Source organism: Mustela putorius, unplaced genomic scaffold (assembly GCF_011764305.1).
Source record: "Mustela putorius furo isolate JIRA1106 unplaced genomic scaffold, ASM1176430v1.1 tig00003976_pilon_pilon_pilon, whole genome shotgun sequence".
NCBI lineage: Eukaryota > Metazoa > Chordata > Mammalia > Carnivora > Mustelidae > Mustela > Mustela putorius.
The window spans coordinates 3343002-3368660 of record NW_025422118.1 but is presented as its reverse complement, the minus strand read 5'-3'; the positions used below and the strand labels follow the sequence as shown (position 1 = coordinate 3368660).

Below are 25659 nucleotides of genomic sequence, written 5' to 3'. Positions count from 1 at the left end.
GGAGGCCATCAGGCCCTGGGCTTTTGTTTGTTTGGAGATTTTTGATGAGTGTTTCAATCTCATACTGGTTATTGGTCTGTTCAGGCTTTTTACTTCTTCCTGGTTCAGTTGTGGTAGTTTATATGTTTCTAGGAATGCATCCATTTCTTCCAGATTGTCAAATTTGTTGGCGTAGAGTTGCTCATAGTATGTCCTTATAATAGTTTGTATTTCTTTGGTGTTAATTGTGATCTCTCCTCTTTCATTCATGATTTTAATTATTTGGGTCGTTTATCTTTTCTTTTTGATAAGTCTGGCCAGGGGTTTTTCAATTTTATTAATTCTTTCAAAGAACCAGCTCCTAGTTTCGTTGATTTGCTCTATTGTCTTTTTGGTTTCTATTTCATTGATTTCTGCTCTGATCTTTATGATTTCTCTTCTCCTGCTGGGCTTAGGGTTTCTTTCTTGTTCTTTCTCCAGCTCCTTTAGGTGTAGGGTTAGCTTGTGTACCTGAGAACTTTCTTGTTTCTTGAGAAAGGCTTGTACCGCTACATATTTTCCTCTCAGGACTGCCTTTGTTGTGTCCCACAGATTTTTAACCGTTGGATTTTCATTATCATTTGTTTCCATGATTTATTTCAATTCTTCTTTAATTTCCCAGTTGACCCATTCATTCTTTAGAAGGATGCTGTTTAGTCTCCATGTATTTGGGTTCTTTCCAAACTTCCTTTTGTGATTGAGTTCTAGCCTCAGAGCATTGTGGTCTGAAAATATGCAGGGAATGATCCCTTTCTTTTCATATCAGTTGAGTCCTGATTTAGGACCGAGGATGTGATCTATTCTGGAGAATGTTCCATGTGCCCTAGAGAAGAATGTGTATTCTGTTGCTTTGGGATGAAATGTTCTGAATATATCTGTGATGTCCATCTGGTCCAGTGTGTCATTTAAGGCCTTTATTTCCTTGCTGATCTTTTGCTTGGATGATCTGTCCATTTCAGTGAGGGGAGTGTTAAAGTCCCTTACTATTATTGTATTATTGTTGATGTGTTTCTTTGATTTTGTTATTAATTGGTTTATATAGTTGGCTGCTCCCGTGTCGGGGGCATAGATATTTAAAATTGTTAAATCTTCTGGTTGGACAGACCCTTTGAGTATGATATAGTGTCCTTCCTCATCTCTTATTATAGTCTTTGGCTTAAAATCTAATTGATCTGATATAAGGATTGCCACTCCTGCTTTCTTCTGATGTCCATTAGCATGGTAAATTCTTTTCCACCCCCTCACTTTAAATCTGGAGGTGTCTTTGGGCTTAAAATGAGTTTCTTGGAGGCAACATATAGATGGGTTTTGTTTTTTTATCCATTCTGATACCCTGTGTCTTTTGACAGGGGCATTTAGCCCATTCACATTCAGGGTAACTATTGAGAGATATGAATTTAGTGCCATTGTATTGCCTGTAAGGTGACTGTTACTGTATATGGTCTCTATTCCTTTCTGATCTACCACTTGTAGGCTCTCTCTTTGCTTAGAGGACTCCTTTCAAGATTTCCTGTAGAGCTGGTTTGGTGTTTGCAAATTCTTTCAGTTTTTGTTTGTCCTGGAAGCTTTTAATCTCTCCTTCTATTTTCAATGATAGCCTATCTGGATATAGTATTCTTGGCTGCATGTTTTTCTTGTTTCGTGCTCTGAAAATATCATGCCAGCTCTTTCTGGCCTGCCAGGTCTCTGTGGATAAGTCAGCTGCCAATCTAATATTTTTACCATTGTATGTTACAGACTTCTTTTCCGGGCTGCTTTCAGGATTTTCTCTTTGTCACTGAGACTTGTAAATTTTACTATTAGGTGACGGGGTGTGGGCCTATTCTTATTGATTTTGAGGGGCGTTCTCTGAACCTCCTGAATTTTGATGCTTGTTCCCTTTGCCATATTGGGGAAATTCTCCCCAATAATTCTCTCCAGAATACCTTCTGCTCCCCTCTCTCTTTCTTCTTCTTCTGGAATCCCAATTATTCTAATGTTGTTTCGTCTTATAGTGTCACTTATCTCTCGAATTCTCCCCTCGTGGTCCAGTAGCTGTGTGTCCCTCTTTTGCTCAGCTTCTTTATTCTCTATCATTTGGTCTTCTATATCACTAATTCTTTCTTCTGCCTCATTTATCCTAGCAGTGAGAGCTCCCACTTTGATTGCACCTCATTAATAGCTTTTTTGATTTCAACTTGTTAGATTTTAGTTCTTTTATTTCTCCAGAAAGGGCTCTTATATCTCTCGAGAGGGTTTCTCTAATATCTTCCATGCCTTTTTCGAGCCTGGCTAGAACCTTGAGAATTGTCATTCTGAACTCTAGATCTGACATATTACCAATGTCTGTATTGATTAAGTCCCTAGCCTTCGGTATTGCCTCATGTTCTTTTTTTGTAGTGTATTTTTCCACCTTGTCATTTTGTCCAGATAAGAGTATATGAAGGAGCAAGTAAAATACTAAAAGGGTGGCAACAACCCCAGGAAAATATGCTTTAACCAAATTAGAAGAGATCCCAAATCGTGAGGGGGGAGAAAGGGGATAAAAAAGAGGTTCAAAAAGGAAGAAAGAAAAAAAAAAAAAAAAAAAAAAAAAAGAAAAGAATTAAAAAAAAAAAACAAATAAGAAAAATATAAATAAGAAAAAATATATATATTAGATAAACTAATTAAAACACGTTAAAAAAGAATAAGGTAAAAGTTAAAAAAAAAATTTAACCAGAAGGCGAGAAAAAAAAATAAAAAAGAAAAAAATTAAATTAACTGCAAGACTAAAAAAAATCACAGGGAGAAAGCCATGAGTTCCGTGCTTTGCTTTCTCCTCCTCTGGAATTCTGCTGCTCTCCTTGGTATTGAAACCACACTTCTTGGTAGGTGAACTTGGTCTCGGCTGGATTTCTTGTTGATCTTCTGGGGGAGGGGCCTGTTGTAGTGATTCTCAAGTGTCTTTGCTCCAGGTGGAATTGCACTGCCCTTATTTGGGGCCGGGGTGAGTAATCCGTTCAGGTTTGCTTTCAGGAGCTTTTGTTCCCTGAGCGCTTTCTGTAGAGTTCCAGAGGACGGGAACACAAATGGTGGCCTCCTGGCCTCCGGCCCAGAGGAGCCGAGAGCCCAGGGCCCCACTCCTCAGTGCGCGCTCAGAGAATAGCGCCCAGTTACTCCTGTCTGCCTGACCTCCGGCCGCGCTCCGAGCTCACCGAGCCTGCGACCTGTTCAAGGTAACCCCGAGCTGCGAGCTTACCGTCGGCTCTGTCTCTGTAGCCGGCTTTCCCGTTCCAATACCCGCAAGCTCTGCGACACTCAGACACCCCCAATCCTTCTGTAACCCTGCGGGACCTGAGGCCATGCTGCACTCGCGTGGGCTTCGCCCCGGTTTAGCCTCTGGAGTGATGTCCCTCAGCGGAACAGACTTTTAAAAGTCCTGATTTTGTGCGCCGTTGCTCCGCCGCTTGCCGGGAGCCGGCCCCTCCCCCCGGGGTCTATCTTCCCGTCGCTTTGGATTCAGTTCTCCACTGGTCCTACCTTTCAGAAAGAGGTTGTTTTTCTGTTTCCAGAATTGCTGTTCTTCTTCTCTTTGATCTGCCAATGGATTTTCAGGTGTTTGCAATCTTTAGATAAGCTATCTAGCTGATCCCTGGCTAGCTGAAGTAGTCTCAGCCTGCTACTTCTCCGCCATCTTGACTCCTCCCTCCACATACTCTTTTAAACCTTGCTGGTCTTGGAAGCTCTTTATCTCTCCATCCATTTTGAATGTCAGTCTTGCTGGATAAAGTATTCTTGGTTGCATGTTCTTTTCATTTAGTGCCCTGAATACATCTTGCTAACCCTTTCTGGCTTGTCAGGTTTCTGTGGACATGTCTGACCTTATTCTGATGGATCCTGCTCTGTATGTAAGGAATCTCTTCCCCTAGCTGCTTTCAAGAGCTCCTGTCTAACATTATGATTTATCATTTTTGCAATCAGGTGTCTCGAGTTCTTTCTATATTCTGTGATCTTGGGGGGAAGCTTTCTGCCTCTAGGACACGAACGTCGTTTCCATTCACCAGATTGGGAAAATTTAAATGGAGAATTTATTCAACTATATTCTTTAGTCTTCTTTCTTTCTCCTCACTCTCAGGGATTCCAATAATTCTGACCTTGCAACATTTCATAGCGTCATTTATTTCCCTAATTGTTTTCATGGCTTCTAAGTTGTTTGTTCCCACCCTCCTCCTGATACTTTTTCTCTATCAGTTTGTCCTCTAGATCACTAATTCTATCTTCTGCCTCAGTTACCCTAGCTGTTAGAGAATCCTGATTGGATCTCATTGAGAGCATCGTTAACGTCTTCCCTGGTGGCTTTCATTTCTGCCCTAATCAATTACATTTTGTCATTAAAGTTTTTCTCCAACCTAGCCATTGCCTAGATAATTGTTAGCCTGAATTCCCTTTCAGATATACAGTTTATGTCCATATCCAACAGCTCTGATGGAGAGGGCAAAGTCTCTGAATTTTTCCTCTTTTGGGCATTCTTCCTCCTAGTCATTTTGGTGAAAGATGGCTGAGAACATGTATAGTTGAATGTATCAACTGTGGTGCAGGCAGGGTGCACCCTGGAATATTTCTGAGCAATCGGGATTCACTGCCAAAAAGAAAGCAAAAAGAAAAAGAGAGAGAGAAGGAGAGGGAACAAAACAAAACAAAACAAAACCCAGCCTGAATGGGCCACAAAGGTAACATTTATAAAGCATACAAACAAAAACTGACCCCCCCAAAAAAAGAGGAACCCAGCAAAAATGAACCAGAAGTATAAGATTTATATACTACCAGAACAAAAACAAATACACAGAAATACTGACATAAGAAAAAGATGGGAGGGTGGTTATAAATTCTCAGTGTGGCCAAGGAATGTTATTTTGATTCTTCCTGGGTGTATCTTGGTGTCTTTGTTAAAGGACTCAACTTTCCTGAGATAAAGGGGGATTAAAACTGGTTTATATATAGGGGTAGTATTGACTGGGGAAGAGGATTACCTTAAAGCTTATCTCTATAAGAATATTAAAAAAAAAAAAGTAGAAAAGCAAAAGAAAAACACAGGTATACGTATCAAAAAAGTTAAAAAGTTATTATGGAATTTGTTGTACTGAACATCTCACTGTGATGGTAAATAGGCCAAAAAATTATTTAAAAAATTGAAAAAATGAGAATAGTGGGAACAAATTAAAAATAAAAGTCATATCTATGAAGTAGTGGTGGTTGTCCTCTTGTTTTTGTTTTCTTTTATTTTGTTTTGGTTGGCTTTCTGGAGGAGGGGCCTGCCACATGGTTTCTCAGGTTGTCTTGCTAGAGTTGATTCCTCCTGTCCCCTATCAAGGGGTGGGCTCTGAGGAAACTGGTTTTTTGGCATTTGTTTTCTGGAGGTTTTGTTTTTTGTTTCTTTGTTTGTTTTTCTCCCCTTGGCATCTTTTGGCGGTTCTTTGGTGATTTAGAGGAAAGCAAACTGAACCCAGACCTCCATCTCAGAGAGAAGCTTTGTTCCCCTCTGGATGCTCCAGAGCACATAAACTCCCCCTCTGCTGTCAGCAGAGCACAACCCCAGTCACAGGCTCAGGGTCGCAGGAGCTCCTACTTGTACTCCAGTGTTACCAAAACTATGAGAAGTACTTGTCCAGAGAGCTGGCTTCCAGCGGTTGCTTCTGCCATGACTGTCTGGGCAGGTTGGGACCAGAGATAGCACACTGAGATTTTTGTGCTGGACCAGACTGGGTGTGTTCAGACTCTCCAGGTCCTAGAGAGCACCAGCTAGCATGGAACTCTCTCAGGGGAGGCTGTGGAGCATGACTCAGACCCCAGTAGTGCAGCGCAAGTGCAGAGTGCAAAAGGCTGTGGTTCTAGAGAGCGCTGGATGGTGTCCACACCAGACTCTCTCATGAACACTGGAAGTTCAGGAACCAACGCCTAACTTCTTTGCTGCACTCTCTCTGACTCAGTGCCAGCAGTGGCTGTCCTGGGTCCGTGGGCTTAAGCCCTTGTCCCTAACCGCCTGATTCCACCAATTTCCCCTTCAAATATTTTGTCTTTTTGAGTGCTTTCAAACCTGATTTCAGGTTAATGCTGGTCCCCAATCACAGGGCACTCTCATATTGGGCTATTACCTTCTAATATGTCGCTTCTGGTAGCTCCCTCCCCCTTTTGTTTATCTTCCGATATCTGTCTGATGTTCCCACTCTGCTTTACCTGTCCACTGGCATCTTCTGCCCCCATAGAGATCCAGAAGGATATAATTTTAATCTCAGACTGATGTCATGGGGGATCAGAGTTCTTTGGTAGATAATCAGCTCACTTTAGGGGACTGGTTGAAACAGCACCTCCCACTTCTCCACCATCTTGCCTCCCCCCCAACATCAGGCACACTAAACATATAACTTGCAGTTCTTGGGTTTAATGACTTTATACTCAATTAAAGATTTACAAATAAGTAATTTATTTCTTAATGTGACAATAGCAAGCTAGAAAATTAAAATGCAGCATTCTATTATTCAACATTCTACTCTTCCATGATTCAAGACTTAATTAATCCTAACTGAAAAACAAATTGATCAAGCAGTCTACGTTATTTTGCATTATTTAATTTAAATTGTATACCAAAATATTTAAAAACTAAAATACGAGTTTTAATGAAAAATTATATCTTACTGTTTTCTGAGATGCAGAGTGTATGGTTTTTCATCAATTGTAATGATATAAGTCACCTAAAATAAAGCAAATAAAGATGATTTAGTAAATCAGAAATATATGAACTGATACTTCTCTCTCATGTTAACAAAAAAGACTCACTTGGGGGGGTCTGGGTTCAAGATATCAACACAAGAAAATCTTGAACTCACACCTCCCCATGGATACAACCAATATATAGCTACATATGAAGTAATTTACTCTGAAGAAAACTGGAAAACTGGATGAATAGGGACTCTACAGGAGAAAACAAAAAAGACAGCATTGCAATGGCCAGGAGAGGCAGAGATACAATCTTGCCCAAAACAAAACAAAACAAAAAAAAAAAAAAAACAAACAAAAAACACTCCAGAAGGCTGGTACATAATTGGGAGGGAAGACAAAGACTTCCCTAAGGAGTCAGAGGCTTGTGCTATACTGTAGACACCTCAAACGTTAGACCCTAGATAAGAGACTGAGTCCCCAAAATACCAGGCTTTGAAAACCAATAGAGATTACCTCCAGGAAAACCTCAGAACTGTAGAGCATGGAGAACCCACTGTTAAACAGAGCACATGCAGGATTGCCGACCCTGGGACCGAGAGCAAAAACACGAATTTGAAAATCATCTAGAGCATATGTAAAGGTGACCCATTTACTCAACTTAAAGCACCTGCCAGAAAAGGAGGAAACCACTGGAACTCTCTCTGGTGACAGAGAAGCTGGTGGGTCCCATAGCAGCAATATCATCCTACTTTGCTAATGTCAGTGTTGGTGGGCGTCATCTTGGAACTATCTCTCTAACTTGTGAGGGCTTTTGGGCACACCCAACTAAGGACCCTGTCCACACTATGGCAGGGTATCCATTCTTTACAGCCAGGCCAGACACCACCCCGCACTCACCCTGGGCCTCAGTGCAGCTCTATGATGTATCTGGCTGGCATGGGTGTTAGCTCTGCCAACCCCTGTGTGGCAGATGAGTGTTCACAGCTTCTATAGTGACACCCCTGGAGGATGTAACTCTAGCGGTCAGAGGAGACTGTGTTTTTAGGCTTCTTGTGACAACTACGAAAGGGTGATCCTTCAAGACTGGGAAAGGTAGTTGGTTTGCCTAATACATAAAAACAAATACAGAAAATCAGGAAAGTGAAGAGATAGGAGAATATATTCCAAATAAAAGACAAAACATCAGAAAGTCATTAATGAAATGCAGATGCACAATCAACCTGATAAAGAGTTAAAAGTAACAGTCCCATAGATGTTCACCAAACTTGGAAGAATAGTGATAAGCACTGTGATATCCTCAACAAAGAGACAGTAAATATAAGAAAGTTCCAAATAGAAGTTAAAGAGCTAAAGAATACCATAACTGAAATGAAAAATATACTAGTGGGGTTCAACATCACTGAATGAAGCCGAAGACTGGATCATTGAGCTGGAAAACAAAAGCAAGAGAACTCACCCAGGGGATAAAAAGAAGAATTAAAAAATGAAGATAAATAAGAAACCATTGCTATAACATCAAGTTGAATAATACTTAGATTATAGTGATCCCAGAAGGAGCAGAGAGACAGACAAAGGGCCAGAAAAATTATTTGAAGAATTAGTGACTGAAATATTCCCTAAAGTGAGGAAGGAAACAGATACACAGGTCCAGGAAGCCTTGACAGTCCTAAATAAAATAAACTCAAACAGATCCACATCAAGATATATTACAATTAAAATGGTCAAAGTTAAAGATAGATTTTTTAAAAACAGCAAAAGAAGCACAAGTTACCACATGGAAGGAGAGCTCATAAGTCTTTCAGTAGAAACTATGCAAGCCAGAAGAGAGTGATATGACATATTCAAGTGTCTGAATGGAAAAAACTTCCAACCAATAATTCTCTTCCTGGAAAGGCTATTATTCCAAATCGAATAAGAGATTAAGATTTCAAGTTAGGCAAAATCTAAAGGAGTTATCGCCACTAAACTGGCCTTAAAAGAAATGTTAAAAAGCCTTCCCTAAAATGAAAAGAGATAACACCAATTGATAACAGGAAAACATATAAAATTAAAAAGGATCACTAGAAAAGGTCAACACATAGTGAAGGTAGTGGGTCAATGACTTATAAAGCAAGTATGAAGGTTAAAAGACAGGAATAATACAATTAGCTAAAACTACAAGAATTAGTTGGAGGGTAATAAAAAGATGCAACATGTGACAAGAATATAACACATGAGAGGAGGAGACAAATGTAAAGTTTTGGAATATGTTCTAATTTAAGTTGCTGTCAACTCAAAACATAAAATAGGAAGTTATATGTAAACCTCACAATAATCACAAATACATAAAAAAATTAACTACACAAAAGTAAAATGTGAAAGACATCTAAAGATAGCACTAACAAAAAACATCAAACCACAAGGGAAGAGAGAAAGAAAAGAACAGAGAAGAACTACAAAAACAGCCAAAAAACAAATAGCAAAATGGCAATAACTACATGCCTATCAATAATTACTTTAAATGTAAATGAACTCTACAATCAAAAGGCATAACGTGGCTGAATGGATTAAAAAAACCAAGACCTCTAGACCTGTACCCCTGGGGATAAAAATATATGTTTATAAAAAATAAAAAATTAAAAAAAAAAAAAAAAAAAAAACAAGACCTATCCATGTTCTACCCACATGAAATGAATTTCAGAAGAAAGGACACACACAACCTGAAACGGAAAGGATGGAAAAAGATAGTTCATGGGATGGAAACAAAAAAGCTGGCATAATTATATTCATAACCAAAAAAATAGACTTTAAAATAAAGACTGTAATAATAGTTAAAGACATTATATAATGATAAAAGGGTCAATTTAATATGAAGATATAATGTTTATCAATACATATGCACCCAAAATAGGAGCACCAAGATACATAAAGCAAATATTGATGTATCTAAATAGAGAAATTAAAAGTTATATGGGGGGAGCCTGGATGGCTCAGTCAGTCAGTTGAACATTGAACTCTTGATTTCAGTTCAGGTCATGATCTCAGGGTCTTGAGTTTGAGCCCTGTGTCAGTCTCCATGCCTGCTTGAGCCGGTTTGGGATTCTCGCTCTCTCTCCCCCTCTCCCCCCCTCCCCAGGACCATGCTGTCTCTCACTCTCCCCCCCAACCACCAAAATAAAAGGTTATATAAGATAGTAGGAGATTAAACCCCAGTAGATCAACCAGATAGAAAATCAATGAGGAAATACTGGTCTTAAAAAATATTAAACCAGATGGATTTAAAAGTTCTACACAGAATATTCTATACCAAAACAAAAGAATGTGCATTCTTCTGAGATGCACATAAAACACTCTCTAGGACAGATCACATGTTATACCAAACAAGACTAAAAAATCAATATTGAAACCATATCAAGCATCTCCTCCACACACAATGGTATAAAATAAATCAATTTCTATCTCTGGCACATGGCCCCGTTTGGAGTCTCCAAACCCAGCAGATGCCCACAGCACTGATCCTCCTGGTGGATGAAGGTAGGAGGGGAGGTGTCCCCACATCTGCCACTTGAGGGGTCCTTGCCTGAAGACTAATGACCTGACTGTGCCTCAGATCCTGGTTTTTGGCAACCCTGAGCTGAGAACCCTCTCCTTAGCTCTGTCTCTGCAGCCAGCTTCCTTGCTCCAATACCTGGGAACTCTGTCCTTGTCTTTCTGTGACCCCTGAGGGTCCTGAGACCACCCTGCCCCAGTGAAGATTCCATCTTCCCTGCTTAGCCTCTGGAGTGATGTCCCTCCATAGAACAGACTTCTGAAAGTTCCGATTTTGTGCTCTGCTTCTCTATCACTTGCCGGGAGCCAACCCCTCCCCCAGCAGCCTGTCTTCCAATATATCACCTCCGATTCACTTCTCCACATATCCTATCTTCCAGAAAGTTATTGCCTTTCTGTTCATAGAATTGCTGCTATTCTCTTCGATCTCCTGTTGAGTTTGTAGGCATTCAGAATGGTTTGATAACTATCTAGCTGAATTCCTGGGACCTGATGATATTTAGGTCTCCTACTGGTTCACCATCTTGCTCCTCCCACTCTGGGTCCTGCTTTCTTACCCAGTCTGAAACCCAGTGCCTTTTCATGGGAACATTCAGCCCATTTATATTCAGAGTAATTATTGAAAGGTGTGAATTTAGTGCTATTGTATTGCCTGTAAAGTCTCTGTTTCTATAGATTGTCTCTGTTACTTTCTGGATTATATTACTCTTGGAGGTCTCTCTTTGCTTACAGAATCCCCATTAATATTTCTACCATGGCTGGCTTAGTGTCACTATTCTTTTAGTTTCTGCCTGTCCTGAAAGCTCTTTATCTTTCCATCCATTCTGAATGACAGCCTTCCTAGGTAAAGTATTTTTGGCTGCATGTTCTTTTCATTTTCATTTCATTTCATTCTCTCCCAAATCTCTTCTTTTCATTTAGTACCCTGAATATGTCTTGCCAGTCCTTTCTGGCTTGCCAGTTTTCTGTGGACAGTTCTGATGTTATTCTGATATTCCTCCCTCCATATGTAAGGAACCTCCTCTCCCTGGCTATTCTCAGGATAGTTTCTTTGGCTGTAAAATTTGCAAGCTTCACTATTTTATGTCGGGGTGTTGATCGATTTTTATTGATTTTGAAAGGAGTCCTCTCTGCCTGTTGGACTAAAATGCTTGTTTCTTTCCCCACATTAGGGAAGTTCTCAGCTATGGTTTGCTCAAATCTACCTTCTAGACACCACCCTCCACCCTCTAAGGGATACCAATAATTCTGATATTGGAACATTTCATGGCATTATTAATCTCTCCAATTCTTTTTTCATGTGTTACTACTAACTTATCTCTATTTTTCTTATCCAGTTTAGACAGCATCTCATTAACAGCATTTTTGGTAAAACTTGTACATAGATAGGTAAAATTGAATAGAGTTAAAAAAAAAAGAACTAAAATAAAGCATATATCTGTAAAAATATAGGTGTGAAACAATACAAGTTAAGTTGATATAATAAACATCTAGTTGAAGTTAGAAGGTTAAAAAACAAAAACAGAGATAAAGTATAAAGTATAAGGGAAAAAAAAAAGGAGAATTCTATCTGAAAATAAACAGGTTGTGAGGCCACACTTGAAACTCAATATACAATTTTCCCCTGGCATTGGGATTTTATACTCTCATGGGATCCATAAAGATTGTCATCCACCTGTTCTTCTAGCTTATCTTCTGGGGGAGGGGCCTGTGGTGCTGTTTCTCAGGTAATGCCACCTATATGGAATTGCCCCACCCCCTGTCAGGAGGATGGGTTCAGTAAAACCAGTCCTCTTTGTAGCTATTGCTCCCTACCAGGACAGCTTAAACTTAATATATACATCTATAAGCCACTTGTCTTCTGCCATTTATGATTACAATTCCTGCTTCAATGTATAGCCTTGATTAAGGTCTAACATAATCTAACTTATATTAATTACAAAAGAGAAAAAAAGGAAAAAGCAATCCCTGGTACTGAATAGTTGATTTGGTCCTATCAGCTAGCCTTGCTGTTCTATTGTTGAACATAAACATATTCATAAAACATCAACATCACATACAGTCACAGTGAGACAATAATGGGTCAAGACAAAAACAAGGCAATTTCACAATTGTGTCTAAATATGAATCAAATATAAACATCTTCCAAGCCAGAAAAAAATGACAAAGTATGCCTTTATTGAGCTATTGAGGAGCTATTGTTTCTTAACAATCATAGCTTTAGGATTATTCTACCCTTTCCTTCTCCTAGATAAAATTTATTAAAATGCATAATCATAGACTTACGTTTATTTCCTGGGCTCCATCCAAACCAGAGCAAAGGCCTGTTTCCTAAAACCTCTCCCAAATCTGTTAAGCCTAAATCTTATAATGCCTTTCTAACACCTTGCTGAGATGCCCCATCGGTACTTATGGTCTGTGTACTCTCTACTGCAATGACTAATAAACCTAACTTGTTTGTCTATAGGTGTGTTCACAATGGTCTTTTGCAGGAAGACCTTGACAGAAGGAAATAAACCCACTCTATCTACTTTCCTCAACTGAGGACATTCTTCTCAGTGTTACTCACAGACATACTTAGATAAACTTTTGAAGGTTGGACACCTGCTGCATAAAGCCTCTAATAGCCCCAAATCTAAGCCACTGCTTTAGTGGAATGTATGGTTGTTATGACATCCCAAAAATCTATGAAAAAAAAGAATCTTTTATATGTCTAATAAAAATGTTTTAAAAAGATGATAAGGTATTAAAGGAAGAAAACAAGAAAACAAGAGAGATAAAGGAGGTCTACTATCAGAAACCAAAGCATATTAGCATACTCTACCAGAGGGAAAAACAGTTTATGGAATTCCATATATAGAATACAAAAAAATGTAGACAGGTACTGAACACATCATGTAAAACTACTTCCTGCAATATCACCTTATGCTTTGTGAGGGGCATTTGAAGTAAATAGTTTGAAGTTTTTGGTTTGTTTCTTTGTAAATATTTTGTTTTTCTGACAGAGAGATAGAGATCACAAGTAAGCAGAGTGACAGGCAGAGGGAAAGGGAAAAGCAGGCTCTCCACTGACCAGGGAGCCTGACGCAGAGTTCAATCCCAGGACCCTTGGATCATGACCTGAGCCAAAGGGAGCTGCTGAACTGACTGAGCCACCCAGGCACCCCAACAGTTTGAATTTTAAAGTGATCATTCAGGGGCACCTTGGTAACTCAGTTGGTTAACCATCTAACTCTTAATTTCAGCTCAGGTCATCATCTCAGGATCGTGGGATCCAGCCCCTGTCTGGCTCCTCACTCCGTGTGGAGTCTGCTTGGGATTCCCTCTCTCTACTTCTGCCCCTCCCCCTGTTCATACTCTCTCTCTCTCTAAAATAAATAAATTCTTTAAAATCTTTTTTAAAAATTAAGTTGTCATACAATGGCAATGTACAAACTAAAGTAGGACAGAAGAAATTTTTTTCATGTAAAAGTTTTTCAACAGAAAACAGTTTACTTGTAATGGAATTGCAGTCATAAAGATTATATTTCATGTCCTGAAACATAGGTTTGATGCTGTTAACATTTTTTAATCTTCTTTTTTAAAAAATTCATATATATCATATATATATATACATATATGAATATATATATCCTACCTCAGAAGGTTAATTTGAGAACTAAATGAGATTAGTATATGAAACTATTCTAAAGGAAATTATTGTGATTTTCAAGTACATTTTCACATTTTAATTTTTATTGTAATTGTTCAATAGTAGAACTTAATCATGATAAGTTCCAATTTTGTGTGTCAAAATGAGTTAATGAATTCTTAATTTTTTAACTTACCCTTTTTTCAAAAATTTTTCCTTCAACCTGAAAAATTTGCTCAGTTACCATATATTGACTACAGCACTTTAACCTCCAGTTTATAATGCAAAACATTATAACTATACTAATTTGAAGTACTTTAACCAAGAAAATAAAGTGGATGCCTTCAATTTAATCACTTTTTTTATATGACAAGTGAGCATTCTTTCAACTACTTTTTTTTTTTACATTATTTATTTATTATAATATCATTATAGGCAAGTAAATGTGAATTTTTTTTTTCTTTTCTTCTTCTTCTTTCTTTCTTTGGCCATTACTTCCATGAGCCCTTTTGTTCCTGGGTCAAATTTTCCTCAAGACTATTTTTCCTGTCACTTGGTGGCCATTCACAAATTTATATAAATTACAGGCTGGGCCATTGTTATACTTATTTCATACTGATTTTTCCTACCAGTATGATTTCTGAAATGAGTTTAATATTTATTGGAAGTTGTGTACAAGTATGTTGGAAGAGATGGAGAAGTGAGGAAGGCACAGGAGTTAGCAGAAGTATAGGAAGGGAGGATCAGAATGTACAAAATAGCACAGGGAAAATACTGTACTTTGCAAGTGACTATAGAGCAGTAGGATCTGATTTAATACAAAGGTAAATAAAAAGAGACTTAAAAAATTAAATTATAAAACATACATTCTTGTCATTTACCTGTTTCTCTGAATCTTCACTCTCATTCGACCTTATCTTCCATGGAACTGTGATATGCAGTAATATTCCTTCAGAATCTGCAATAGAAAAAATTTTTTTTTTTTCTTCTGGAACAGTTCTCTCAATCAAGCCTGGGTTCTTAATCCTCAGTACATGGTGGGGTCTCAAAATGTAAGTGAATTTATGTAGATGTGCCCGCTTTCCTTGGTGTACAGCTTTCACTAGATTTTCAATGGCACACTTAAAATGGCTAAGATCCAAAAAATAAATAAAAATTAGACATCACAGTTCTATAGGACCATCTTGTTTGTTTCCAGAACCACATCATGACCCGTTTCCTTGAGACTGAGGAATAAACTGAGGACAGTGCTCACACCTCCAGAACCTCTGGCCACAGACGGGTTGACCCAGGAAGACTGGCTGCATTTCAGCCACTAGGACCTTCCACCTTTGATGCGGAGTGTGGATGCTTTGGATAACATCCTCAGTCACCTATTCTAACCTGCGGGAGGGGGAGATGTGGGGGGGGCACCAGAAGGGGATCCGTGAGTGGGGGCAGTAGGGGTCCCAGAGAAAAAGAAATTGCTCCCCCAGAAGTCTGGCCCTGCTTGGAGGCAAAAGGAAAAGGAAGTCGAGGCTCCAGTAGTCTTACCCAGGTGGGCACGCAGCCCTCCAAACATAGAGAGAAGTGCAAACAGAAGGAACATGGCTGTCCAGAGCGCTACCAGCACCTCCGAGGCTGAAGGCCGTTGGGCAGCTCTGAGGCTCGTGGTCAGGAGTACTCCGGAAAGTCCAGCACGGCTGGCCCATTCGGGCGGGTGAGCGTTGTGCTTGCTTTAAGCTCGCGCTGGCTCACCCTAAGGGCTCCAGAGTAGATCAGCGGCTTCCACAGCTCATATAAAGGACGGGATACACCGGACACAAGCTTGTGTCTTTGCACACAACTGATTTGTTCTGGCTAAGTTTACGTTGATTAAACCCTCCAATAGAGACAAAGGGGCAAAGGAGCGGGATTTGCTTTTCTGGTGAAGTTCTTGGTAATTTTTAATTCTCCATTTCATGGTTTTCTGATATGTTTTTTATTTGCTGTGATGGAGGAGAAAAAGGGAAATAGGAATGTTAACCACTCTTGGGAGAAATTTTCTAAATGGTGCTCCTGCTGACTTCTCTTTGCAAATAAGGAAAAATCAAGAATATTGAAATTGATCTTGGACAAGGCAATCAAAACACTTTTCAACTCTGTGCCTATGCTTATAGCATTAAATTGTAATTAGCGGAAGAGAGGGAAAGGAAACCTAAGTGTCTTGTTAACAGTTACTCTAAGCACTAGCAGGGAAGCTATAGAGGTGGGAAGGGCAACAAGGCAAATAGGAAATATGTCTCCAGTGGACAAGAGAATGTCTATGTTCTAAGAGAAATTTTAAACCACACATACCCAAAACCTAAAACAACTTCTGCCCACCTCTCATCTATACCTTCTTTTATCCCAGTACAGCCTTTTGCACAGATGAATTGTGTGAACAGTTGCAACGTCAAACTCCAGTCAAGATTAAAACTTGGACCTGCTGGTAGTATATCTGGGATCCTCAAAAATTCTTTTCAAAATAAGGCAGCCTACTGATCATAATGACCTAAAATAGGTTAGTGGCAATGAAGATGAAGGAAAGTTATGTTCGAATGATCCTGAAGTGTACTTTTTTTTTTCACACAATTCACCCAGTAAAGTGTACAATTGAATAATTTTAGGATTTTTCATATAGTCACAGATGTGTGCTATCACCACCCCTCACCCCCAGCTCTTTAGTATCCTCCTAAACAACCCCAGCCCTACACTAAACTTTGTCTCTCTAGATATCTCCATTCTGGGTATTTCATACCAATGAATAACATACAGGGTTTGTGACTGGCTTTATCCACTTAGAATAATGGTTTCAAATGTTCATGCAATTTGTGTCAGGGTTTCCTTCCTCCTTATGACTGAATAATATTCATTGTGCATAGATCACTATTCATGCAACGTTTATCCATTTATTAGTTGATGGATTTTTGGAAAAGCAATCTCTTGGTCTCTGTGGTGAGGTACTTCCACCCCTGAAACAGGAACATCTTCTTTATGATGGAGACTCTTTATGAAGGTTCTCATTAGACTCCAGCTAGGGTGAGGGTTCCTTTATCCATGTACAATGCTTTGAGGTATGCAGAAATGCACTTATCTCAGTAAGACGGAGATGGGGTGGAAGGCACTGAAGCAAGAAAATCTTACCCATGACTATCCAAGGGTTCTGGGGCTGGCCTTACCTAGCATCATTTCCTCTCAACATCCCAAAGCCTGGAATGGATAAGGCAGGGAACCATGAGTTATTGGAAAGGTGTGGACTGTGGGTGTCTTCATGCAGTGAGCATGGCCCTGGGCATCAGAGGGTGAACAATGGAATGCTTACAGCTTGGGATGTATAAGCTTCCCTGGTTCAAAAGAGGCAATGTTTATTTTTTCCTAGAGGATCACAGCAGGTAGGAGAATCAATAGACACAAGCCTATATATTTTCACTCCCAGGATTTATTTTTGTGAAATTCAAAACTTTAAGCCATAACAAAAGGAGAGAATAGCAGATTCTTTTTTTTTTTTTTTCCCACACTCAAGAGCAAAGCTGTTAACAGTGAGCGTCTTGATAATTAATATTCTTTCTCCAATCTTTGGCTTTTTGACATCATTTAGTCACTGTTGTGAAACAAGTATAGAAAAAAGAAATATTAAAATTTAGTTGTTAATAAAAGCTATCTAATTTTATGATGCAACTACAGGTGTGGCAAGTAATTAACCTATAGCACTGCTTTTAGTGCCACAGTCTATGCCTATGCTCCATGAAATTCTTAAACCCAGCTTTCTTTGTCCTGAATTATCTGCAACAGCCCCAGTAAAGGGAAATACTATAAAGTGGTAGTCACATGCATTTCATTTACACAGTTTTAACAATTCATGCAGACAAAAGAAAATCATCAACAAGGAAACAGAGGAAAAGGAAAATATGTGAAGAAATAATAACTATTAGTGTATTTTTATCTTCAGAGGAAGAGTACTTCCAGAAGTCCTCTGTGCATGTCCAACAGGTATCTCACATACATACACATGTTCAAAACCAAACTCATTGTTCACCCCTCCACGTCAATACCAACACAAACTGGTGCTGACCTAGCTACACAATATGTCATGACTAAAAGGTGTTGTCATCCATTGTGTCAGAAATGTTTAAGTCTTTGTAGTTCTCTCAAAGTATACCCATCCAGTCACCCCTTCAATTGAGTCTACCTCTGTTATAACTCCCCAAACTTTCCTGTTCCTTTCCTCTTACCTGATTCTGCCTCCTCCTGCATTTCTGTGTATTCGTTAGTCTCATAGCTGTTTCACTAGCCTCTGGTTCTTACTGTGTCTGACTGACTTTTTCCCTACTTTATCCCAGTAAGGTTTGTAAAAAGAAAACCATGCCATGCTGAATCATTCCCTTACCACTTCAAAAATACTTTATAGGAAAAATACTTTCTCACAGATGAGAAAACAAACTACTTGCCAGAGCATACCAGGCACTTGTCTTGGCTCACCATTACCCATGCAGATTTTTCTCTCACAATGTTCATAAATTTTAATGTAAATTTTTAAATGTATTAAGAGCACACATTTTAAAATAAGTCTGCATTTGCATTTAACTTCGATGATCTTGTTGCTTTATCAATAAACATTATTTAAGCACTCTTCCTTTTACTTTATATTCAAACTGTCAATTCATTCTGTTGGTCACCTTCAAAATTTATTCCTAAGACCATCTTTGCTATTCCTGGTCAGAGGTACCACCCCTTCCCTCCTGGATCATGGCAGTAGTTTCACCACTAACTGGTTTCTCTACTTCTACTCTTGTCATTATACAGACTATTTTCAACAAACCAGACTTTTATTTTTTTCATTTTTTAACAAACCAGCCTTTTAAGGTGGAAGTCATAGGCTTGAAACTTTAATTCTCCAGTGATTTCCCCCTTTCACTGAGAATAAGACACAGGTGGCCCCCAAGACTTTCCCAGAGTCTACAGGTGTTTACTGTCTGACTTACTACCACAAGCCGCCTGCTAACTCTACTCCAACTAAACATCACTTTTATTCATCAAATATTCCTGACTTATTTTTTCATTGGATCATTCACGTGCTTGAAAAGCTCCTGCCCAGATGTATGCATGCATACCTCTGCCAGCTCTACACCTGTGTCAGAAAGAGTTGATTTACAGCTGGAATGCAAAAACTCTTTCTCTCTGGGAAAGCCTGGATGCCTGGTGTCACTTTTTGCCAAGACAATGGCAGTGGGATTTGTAATGGGCTGTTTACAGCTCAAAATAAGGAAACCTGAGGCCTTGTGCATGAAGTGTCTCTGGGGAGTCTCCTGCTTGCTTGCCTTCTCTTAGCTGCACTGTATCCTTTACATTTCAATAAAAGCCTCCTGTGAGTTGACCCTGGGACGTCAAGTACCTACTTTCAGACATCTGAACTGGGTAAATAGTTGCACCTCCTCCAACTCTTTGCTTACAAATCCCTTGCTGAATAGGGCTCACTCTTTCAATCATATTCAAAACCTCTATCCAGCTCTTTCTTCACCACCAACTCTCCCATTTACCCTTACTCAGAAATAAGACCATTTTATGTGTAGGGTAGTATTTGTAAATGTCTTCTCTGGTGGCAGATGGTAAACAGAGATCCATTGACTTAACTTTCCATCAAAGTAAAATATGGAGGAATGGCACATTAGTAATTGGATGAACTCTTATTTTCACTCATGGTTGAATTTTTACATTTATTATCAGTGATATGTCTAATATGTCAAATATTATTATTTATGTATATGTCTCATAAATTTGAATACATACAGACATATTCATATATATATATATATATATATATAGAGAGAGAGAGAGAGAGAGAGAGAATATATAGGTATGTATATTGAATATATACAGATGCCAACCTTATTCCTTCTTTTAGCAAAGAATTATCTTTCTACCCTTGAGGGACAGTTAATTTATCATTTTGCCTGGCATTTAATAGATCCTCAATAAATGTAAATTCCATTCCCCTTCACCAGATGTAGCAGACTATGTGTCAAATTGTAGAGTTCTTAAGAGTTTAACCCTGAAGTCTGGTTGTCTGAATTGAAACCCCAGTTCAAAACTCACTGAAACTTGCTAAAATTTACAGGGAATTACTTAAATTCCTTTATGTCTGTTTCCTCATTTTGGTATGAGAATAACAATAACCATGGAATCTTAGTGAAGAATAAATATAAACAGCAGGAGTTAATCTGTATATATCTACTAATAGGAATCTCAAATGTCAGAGAAGGATGCATAATTGCTCATAAATATTTTAAGAATATATTTAAATTCTCTTTAATGTAATTTTTCATTATAAATATGTTGTTTAATAAATCTCTAGCTAATATTAGTTAATATTAACATTTCTAAATTAATGTAAAACAAAATTATCAAATGCTTTTGGTCTTTGTTTTAGTATATGATATTGATAAATAAGAATCAATATTATGAAATGTGGAATAATAGCTTCCTTATAGTGAAGCATTATTAAGTTTCTTTTAAAAAACCTTTTCATGAATAACATCATTTTAAATAATTTGACTCTTTCAATTCACCTTTAACTCTATGACATGGTGCTGTTACTATCGCTGTCTTCTGATATAAACCTGTGTTAAAAAAAATAGCGTTACTTTTAGGGTTATCATATTTCCAATTTTATTGTTTTATCAATTAACTATGTAAATAACTATTCACTTTTTTTGAGGTCCTAAATGAGTCCTCTATATCTCTCAGCTACAACATTACATGTTGTGGAATTTATATAGCCTCCATTTTTATTTTCCTTTGGCTCCTATACATACTCAATTCCTGTTGAAGAGGAGTGTTATTGTGTTCCGGTTCATATTACATGGCAACAATTCCTTGGCCACAGATGATGAGATCAGTTTTGAACATCTAACTCAGAACTATAAATCCAGACAGAACATTAGCTGAATTTAGATACATTTGCAGAGCTATTTTCTTTATCTCTTGAAAATGTGAACTAAGAAGCATTGGCTCTGGACAGCTTATTTGTATTTTCTTTGAAAATGAATCTAGAAAGGATTGAGATAGGTATTCTGGACTATGTGCAAGCAGAGAAGTCATTTTGGAGGGAATTGATAGACAAGAAGAGATGTTTTTATTCATAAAGTCCTTGGGTGATGGAAAGAATAATCTATTTCCTGAATATCTAATTCATTACCATTCCTTTGGACTTCAGCTCTACATAATGACTTACATTTGTGGCCCTAAAACCACTTACTGTTGATCTAAAACTTGGGCTGTTATAACCAGAGTTTGTTATTTATGACCAATGATCCCTTAGTATAACATTTCTTCCAAAAGTCAGATTTGTTTCTAGCAACTATTCAGATTTTCCAGGATGTCTTAAGTAAGAGCAGTGGAAGGCTTATGCCAGACATCATTCATTCAAATAAATTATAACAATTTAATTATTATGGAAATACCTGTACAAATTATGGTGACTTTAACTGGTTGCTTACTAACTTGTTGAGAAATAAAATGAACTAACTTCAGAAATGGAGATGTCAATGGAAATTTTATATTATTTTATCTCTGTCTACATAAGTAAGAAAAAAAGATATTTTCCTTTAGCATGGAACAACAAGATCCACTTATTTATCTTTACTTCTGCATTCTCATTTCCTAAACATCCACTAAGCAAAATTATGGTTTCTATTGGTGTGATGGTAAAGAAAAAAGCTGTGTTTAAGGGAAATAATTCAGAGTAAGACAACTATGATATATTCTCACTTATATGTATAATCCACAACTAAATAAACAAACAAACTCCTAGATACAGAAAACAGATTGGTGGTTGCCAGAGATGAGTGTACAGAGTGGACAAAATGGGTGCAGGGAGCCAAAAGGTACAAACTTCCAGATAAAAAATAAATAAATTGTGGGTATATAATATACAGCATAGTGACTATAGCTAACAATACAGTATTGCATCTTTGAAACTTACTAAGGGAGTAGATCTTAAAAGTCAGCATCAGAGGGGAAAAATACTTGTTAACTATGTATGGTGATGGACATTAAACGAGACATTGTGGTGCTTGTTTTTGTAATATATAAAAAATATTGAATCATTATTTTGTACAGCAGAAACTAATATAATATCATATGTAAATTATATTTATTTAAAATAAAAGACCTAATCAAGCTCTGCTCTAACAAGAATATAAAAATAGCTGTGCAAGTACCTTAATGCTAAATTTAGAAACACATGAACAATATTAAGTGTAAATGGTTTGTGACTTTGTGATCTGTGTTCTTTCCTTCATGTCTTATATTCTTTTTATATTTTTCTCACCTTCTACATATTCTAGTCACAAAATTTCCTTCTCTATCTTTACTAATCTCCTTGGCACAACTGAATGTCAAGACAAGGAAAGTGGGGTTGCTTGGGAAGTAGAAATTACTCCTGAAGAAATTATAGTTAACATGGTTTTCTACTTGAAAGGTCCTATGAACTTACTAAGTATCTTCAGTTGTTTCTGACCTATAAGAACATAAAGGATATCTGACTGACTGAAATTTAGTAACAAGTTGGTATATACTAAGGCTCAATGATTTCAAAATATTAACACACTCCATCCAAGAAACCCTACTTGCAACATTTTAATTACATTTGAATTCTTCTTGCAATGCATTTTAATGTTAAATATAAATAATAAAAAGTTTACTTACCCTTCGGTTGCTGTTCCCTCTCGGTCCCCAAATCTTATTTTATTGCATTTAAAAGCAATGATGGCGGTTAAAACAAGGAGAGGCAGAAAAATGTAGAAACCAAACAAGAAGTTATTTTTTCGAGAAGGAGAGCGTCGTTTTATAGGCAGGTACTTCTCTTGAGCTGAAAATGTGAGAGTATCTTTTAACTTTTTCAAGAATTATATTAAAAGTATATTAGTGATTTGAAATATAAAAGTTAGGGATTCAAATAACACAGTAAGAGAAGAAATAAATTTAAAAGCATTTTCCTGTGTTGTGTGACTATTCCCTAAAGTCCCTTATAATTATATGTATATATGTATATGTATATCTAGCTATCTATATCACTGATATACATTTATTTTTAATCTATTTTTATACATTTATTTTTAATAAAATATAATTTTATTTTTATATGTATATTTAGTTATGTGCTTTATCATACATATTCTATTCTATTACATTCCCTTCTATGAGCTATGTAGTATACATTAAATTGATACTTACCTAATATTTCTTCCATTAAAAAAGTAAAGCAAAAACATATTTTAAAACTAATTTAATATAAAAAAACTAATCTAATAAAAAAGTAGTGATGTAATTGATGACTACTTTTAAAATACAATAATGACTGTAAACTAAGTTAAATTTCCATATTATCTGTATAAGGTAATATAATTCTAATTTTGACTATATTACTTAGAAAAATAAATATTCCTCTAGATGTTATAAAGACGTTACAGAAAATTAGAAAAACCTATGAAACATTGTTCCAATTAAACAAAATAAACTATACAAGTAAATACATAAAAGACTAAATTAAGCAATCAGAATCACCACCAAAACAATTGTGATACTAAATGCAAATGAATTTAGTGTCTCTCCAAAAAAGATAAAAATTCTGTAACTTTAAAACATAAAATCCAATTATATGTTGATAAGAAGTGATTTACCTAAAAGAAAGTGACTCAAGATGTTACATGTATTAAAGGAAATAAATGAACAAATATATGCAAAATATTAAAATTAAGCACATATTTAGAGGGCTTAGGCTGTGGTAGAACTCAATACTTTTAAGCTATCCTTTCCTGCCTCATCTGCCAGAAAAGGTCAACTCTCCATCAATTCACCATAACTAAAAATTATACCATACTGGAAGTGGAGCTTCCTTCTCATGTGCTTAATTACTCCAAAGGCTCATTAACCAACCTGAACCTAATCATTATTGGATTAATTTGGCAATATCCATTATTCTAAGGAAGAAAGAGCTTCTGCTTTGGCTATGATGACTATTTTTCATTAAATGGTGATTAACTAATCCTCATAACAAAACATATAATAGGACAAAATACATGAAATAAATGGTTTCTAGAAAGCAGTAAAAAATGCAAAGCTATAATATCTGAAGGAAGGAAACATGATATTGATTTTATAAAAATCCAATTTTACCCATGGACAATTTACTGATCTCAGCACAGAGAATTGGAAGTCCTAGGGAAAGTGCTGAATTCCCAGAGTTAAGGAGTCAGAAGAAAGTATTCACAACAGTTTTAATGGCTAGAATCTGCATGGTGAAGCACTGAAGGGAAAGGGAAAGATATATAAACACACACACACACTATGAGATAACCTAAAGCTAATGCAACAGCAGCTCTTACTGGGTAGAGAGTGGAAAGGAGACACCAGAGTTGGAGCGGTGCTGAGCAAAGGGCAGCAAGGAGATCCCAATTTACCCACATTCTCACTAACATGCGTTGCCTGTATTTTTATTACAATTATCTTAAAGATAGGCTTATTGGCCATTTGTATATTTTTATGGAGTTATATATATTTAAATATCTTCCCATTTTTAATTGAGTAGTCTTTTTTAAAAATTATGAACTTGTATTGCTTACATATTCTAGATACAAGTCCCATATGAGATATATGATTCACAAATATTTACTTTTAAATAATATTTACTTTTAAAGGTGTTCAGCATCAGTAATTGTTAAGAAATTGCAAGTCAGAACTATGAGACTCCAATTCACACCTATTAGGACGGCTATTGTGAAAAAATTCAAAAATGTCAAGTGCTGATAAGGATGTGGAGAAATTATAATCCTTGTGCATTGCTAGTGGGAATATAAAATGCTGCAACCTCTGTGGAAAGTAGTATGGTGGTGCCTCATGGAATTAAATAAGGAATCAACATATCCTGCAATTCCACATCTAATTATATACTTAATAGTATTGGAAGCATGGATTTAAACAGGTATTTGTAGACCCATGCTTTTAAGAGCATTATTTACAATAACTAAAAAGTACCAACATTCAATTGTCCATGGACAGATAAATGGAGAAACATAATGTAGTATACACATATAATGCACTATTATTCAGCTTTAAAAAGGAATGAAATTGTGACACATGCTAAACATGGATGGAATGTAAAGACCTTATACTAATTAAAATAAGGCAGTCACAATAGAAAAAATATTGGATAATTCTGCTTTTATGAGAATAGTCAAATTTATAGAAAAAAATAGAAGGGTAATTATCAGAGGTTGGGTGAGGACTGGAAATGGTAAATTAATATTTAAGAAGTTCCATCTGGGGGGTATAAAAAAGTTCTGGTGTCTGATGGCGGTACTGATGCACACTTAAAAATGTTTAAAATTATAAACTTTATCTATTTTGTATTTTAGCACAATAAATTAGGAAAAAATCCCTTTATGATATTGCCAAAAGGAGCATAATATTTTAAATTAATTTTGTGAAGGGAGTATAAGATAAACCATGAAAACTAAAAATACAATATTGACAGAAAGATCTGCATAAAATGTAGACATGCTATATTCATGTAGTAGAAGTTTCAATATTGTTAATACAGAAATACTTCCCAAATCAATCTACAAATTCAACACAATTCTTAACCAACCCAAGCAGTATTTTTTTTTCTGCAAAAATTGACAAACTGACCATAAAAGTCATACAGAAATTCATGGTACATGGAATTTTAAAAACAACCTTGAAATTAGTTTTCAACCCACAGAATGGGAGAAGATATTTGCAAATGACACTATGGACAATGGGCT

At 36.9% G+C, this 25659-nt stretch overlaps 2 protein-coding genes across 3 annotated transcripts in view; both read right to left on the bottom strand.

Annotated features, from left to right (window-relative positions):
• The window catches only part of LOC101691786 (disintegrin and metalloproteinase domain-containing protein 18-like), a 204420-nt gene extending 188940 nt beyond the window's left edge, over positions 1-15480 (bottom strand). Inside the window, exons 1-3 of the mRNA XM_045070988.1 lie at positions 15389-15480; positions 14737-14813; positions 6673-6728 (exon numbers count right to left, since the gene is read on the bottom strand). Of these exons, the coding sequence (XP_044926923.1) occupies positions 6673-6728; positions 14737-14813; positions 15389-15443 (188 nt within the window). The 5' untranslated portion in view covers positions 15444-15480. The remainder of the gene's footprint in view (positions 1-6672; positions 6729-14736; positions 14814-15388) is intronic.
• Positions 15481-17285: 1805 nt separating this feature from the next.
• Positions 17286-25659, bottom strand: part of LOC101673184 (A disintegrin and metallopeptidase domain 3-like) — a 121637-nt gene continuing 113263 nt past the window's right edge. The window contains exons 19-21 of one of the 2 annotated variants that reach the window (XM_004777700.2): positions 22562-22724; positions 20422-20472; positions 17286-17456 (exon numbers count right to left, since the gene is read on the bottom strand). In XM_004777700.2, coding sequence (XP_004777757.1) covers positions 20430-20472; positions 22562-22724 — 206 coding nt within the window. In that variant the 3' untranslated portion in view covers positions 17286-17456; positions 20422-20429. Of the gene's footprint in view, positions 17457-20421; positions 20473-22561; positions 22725-25659 lie in introns of those variants that run through there. The other variant, XM_045070997.1, reaches the window with a different exon arrangement.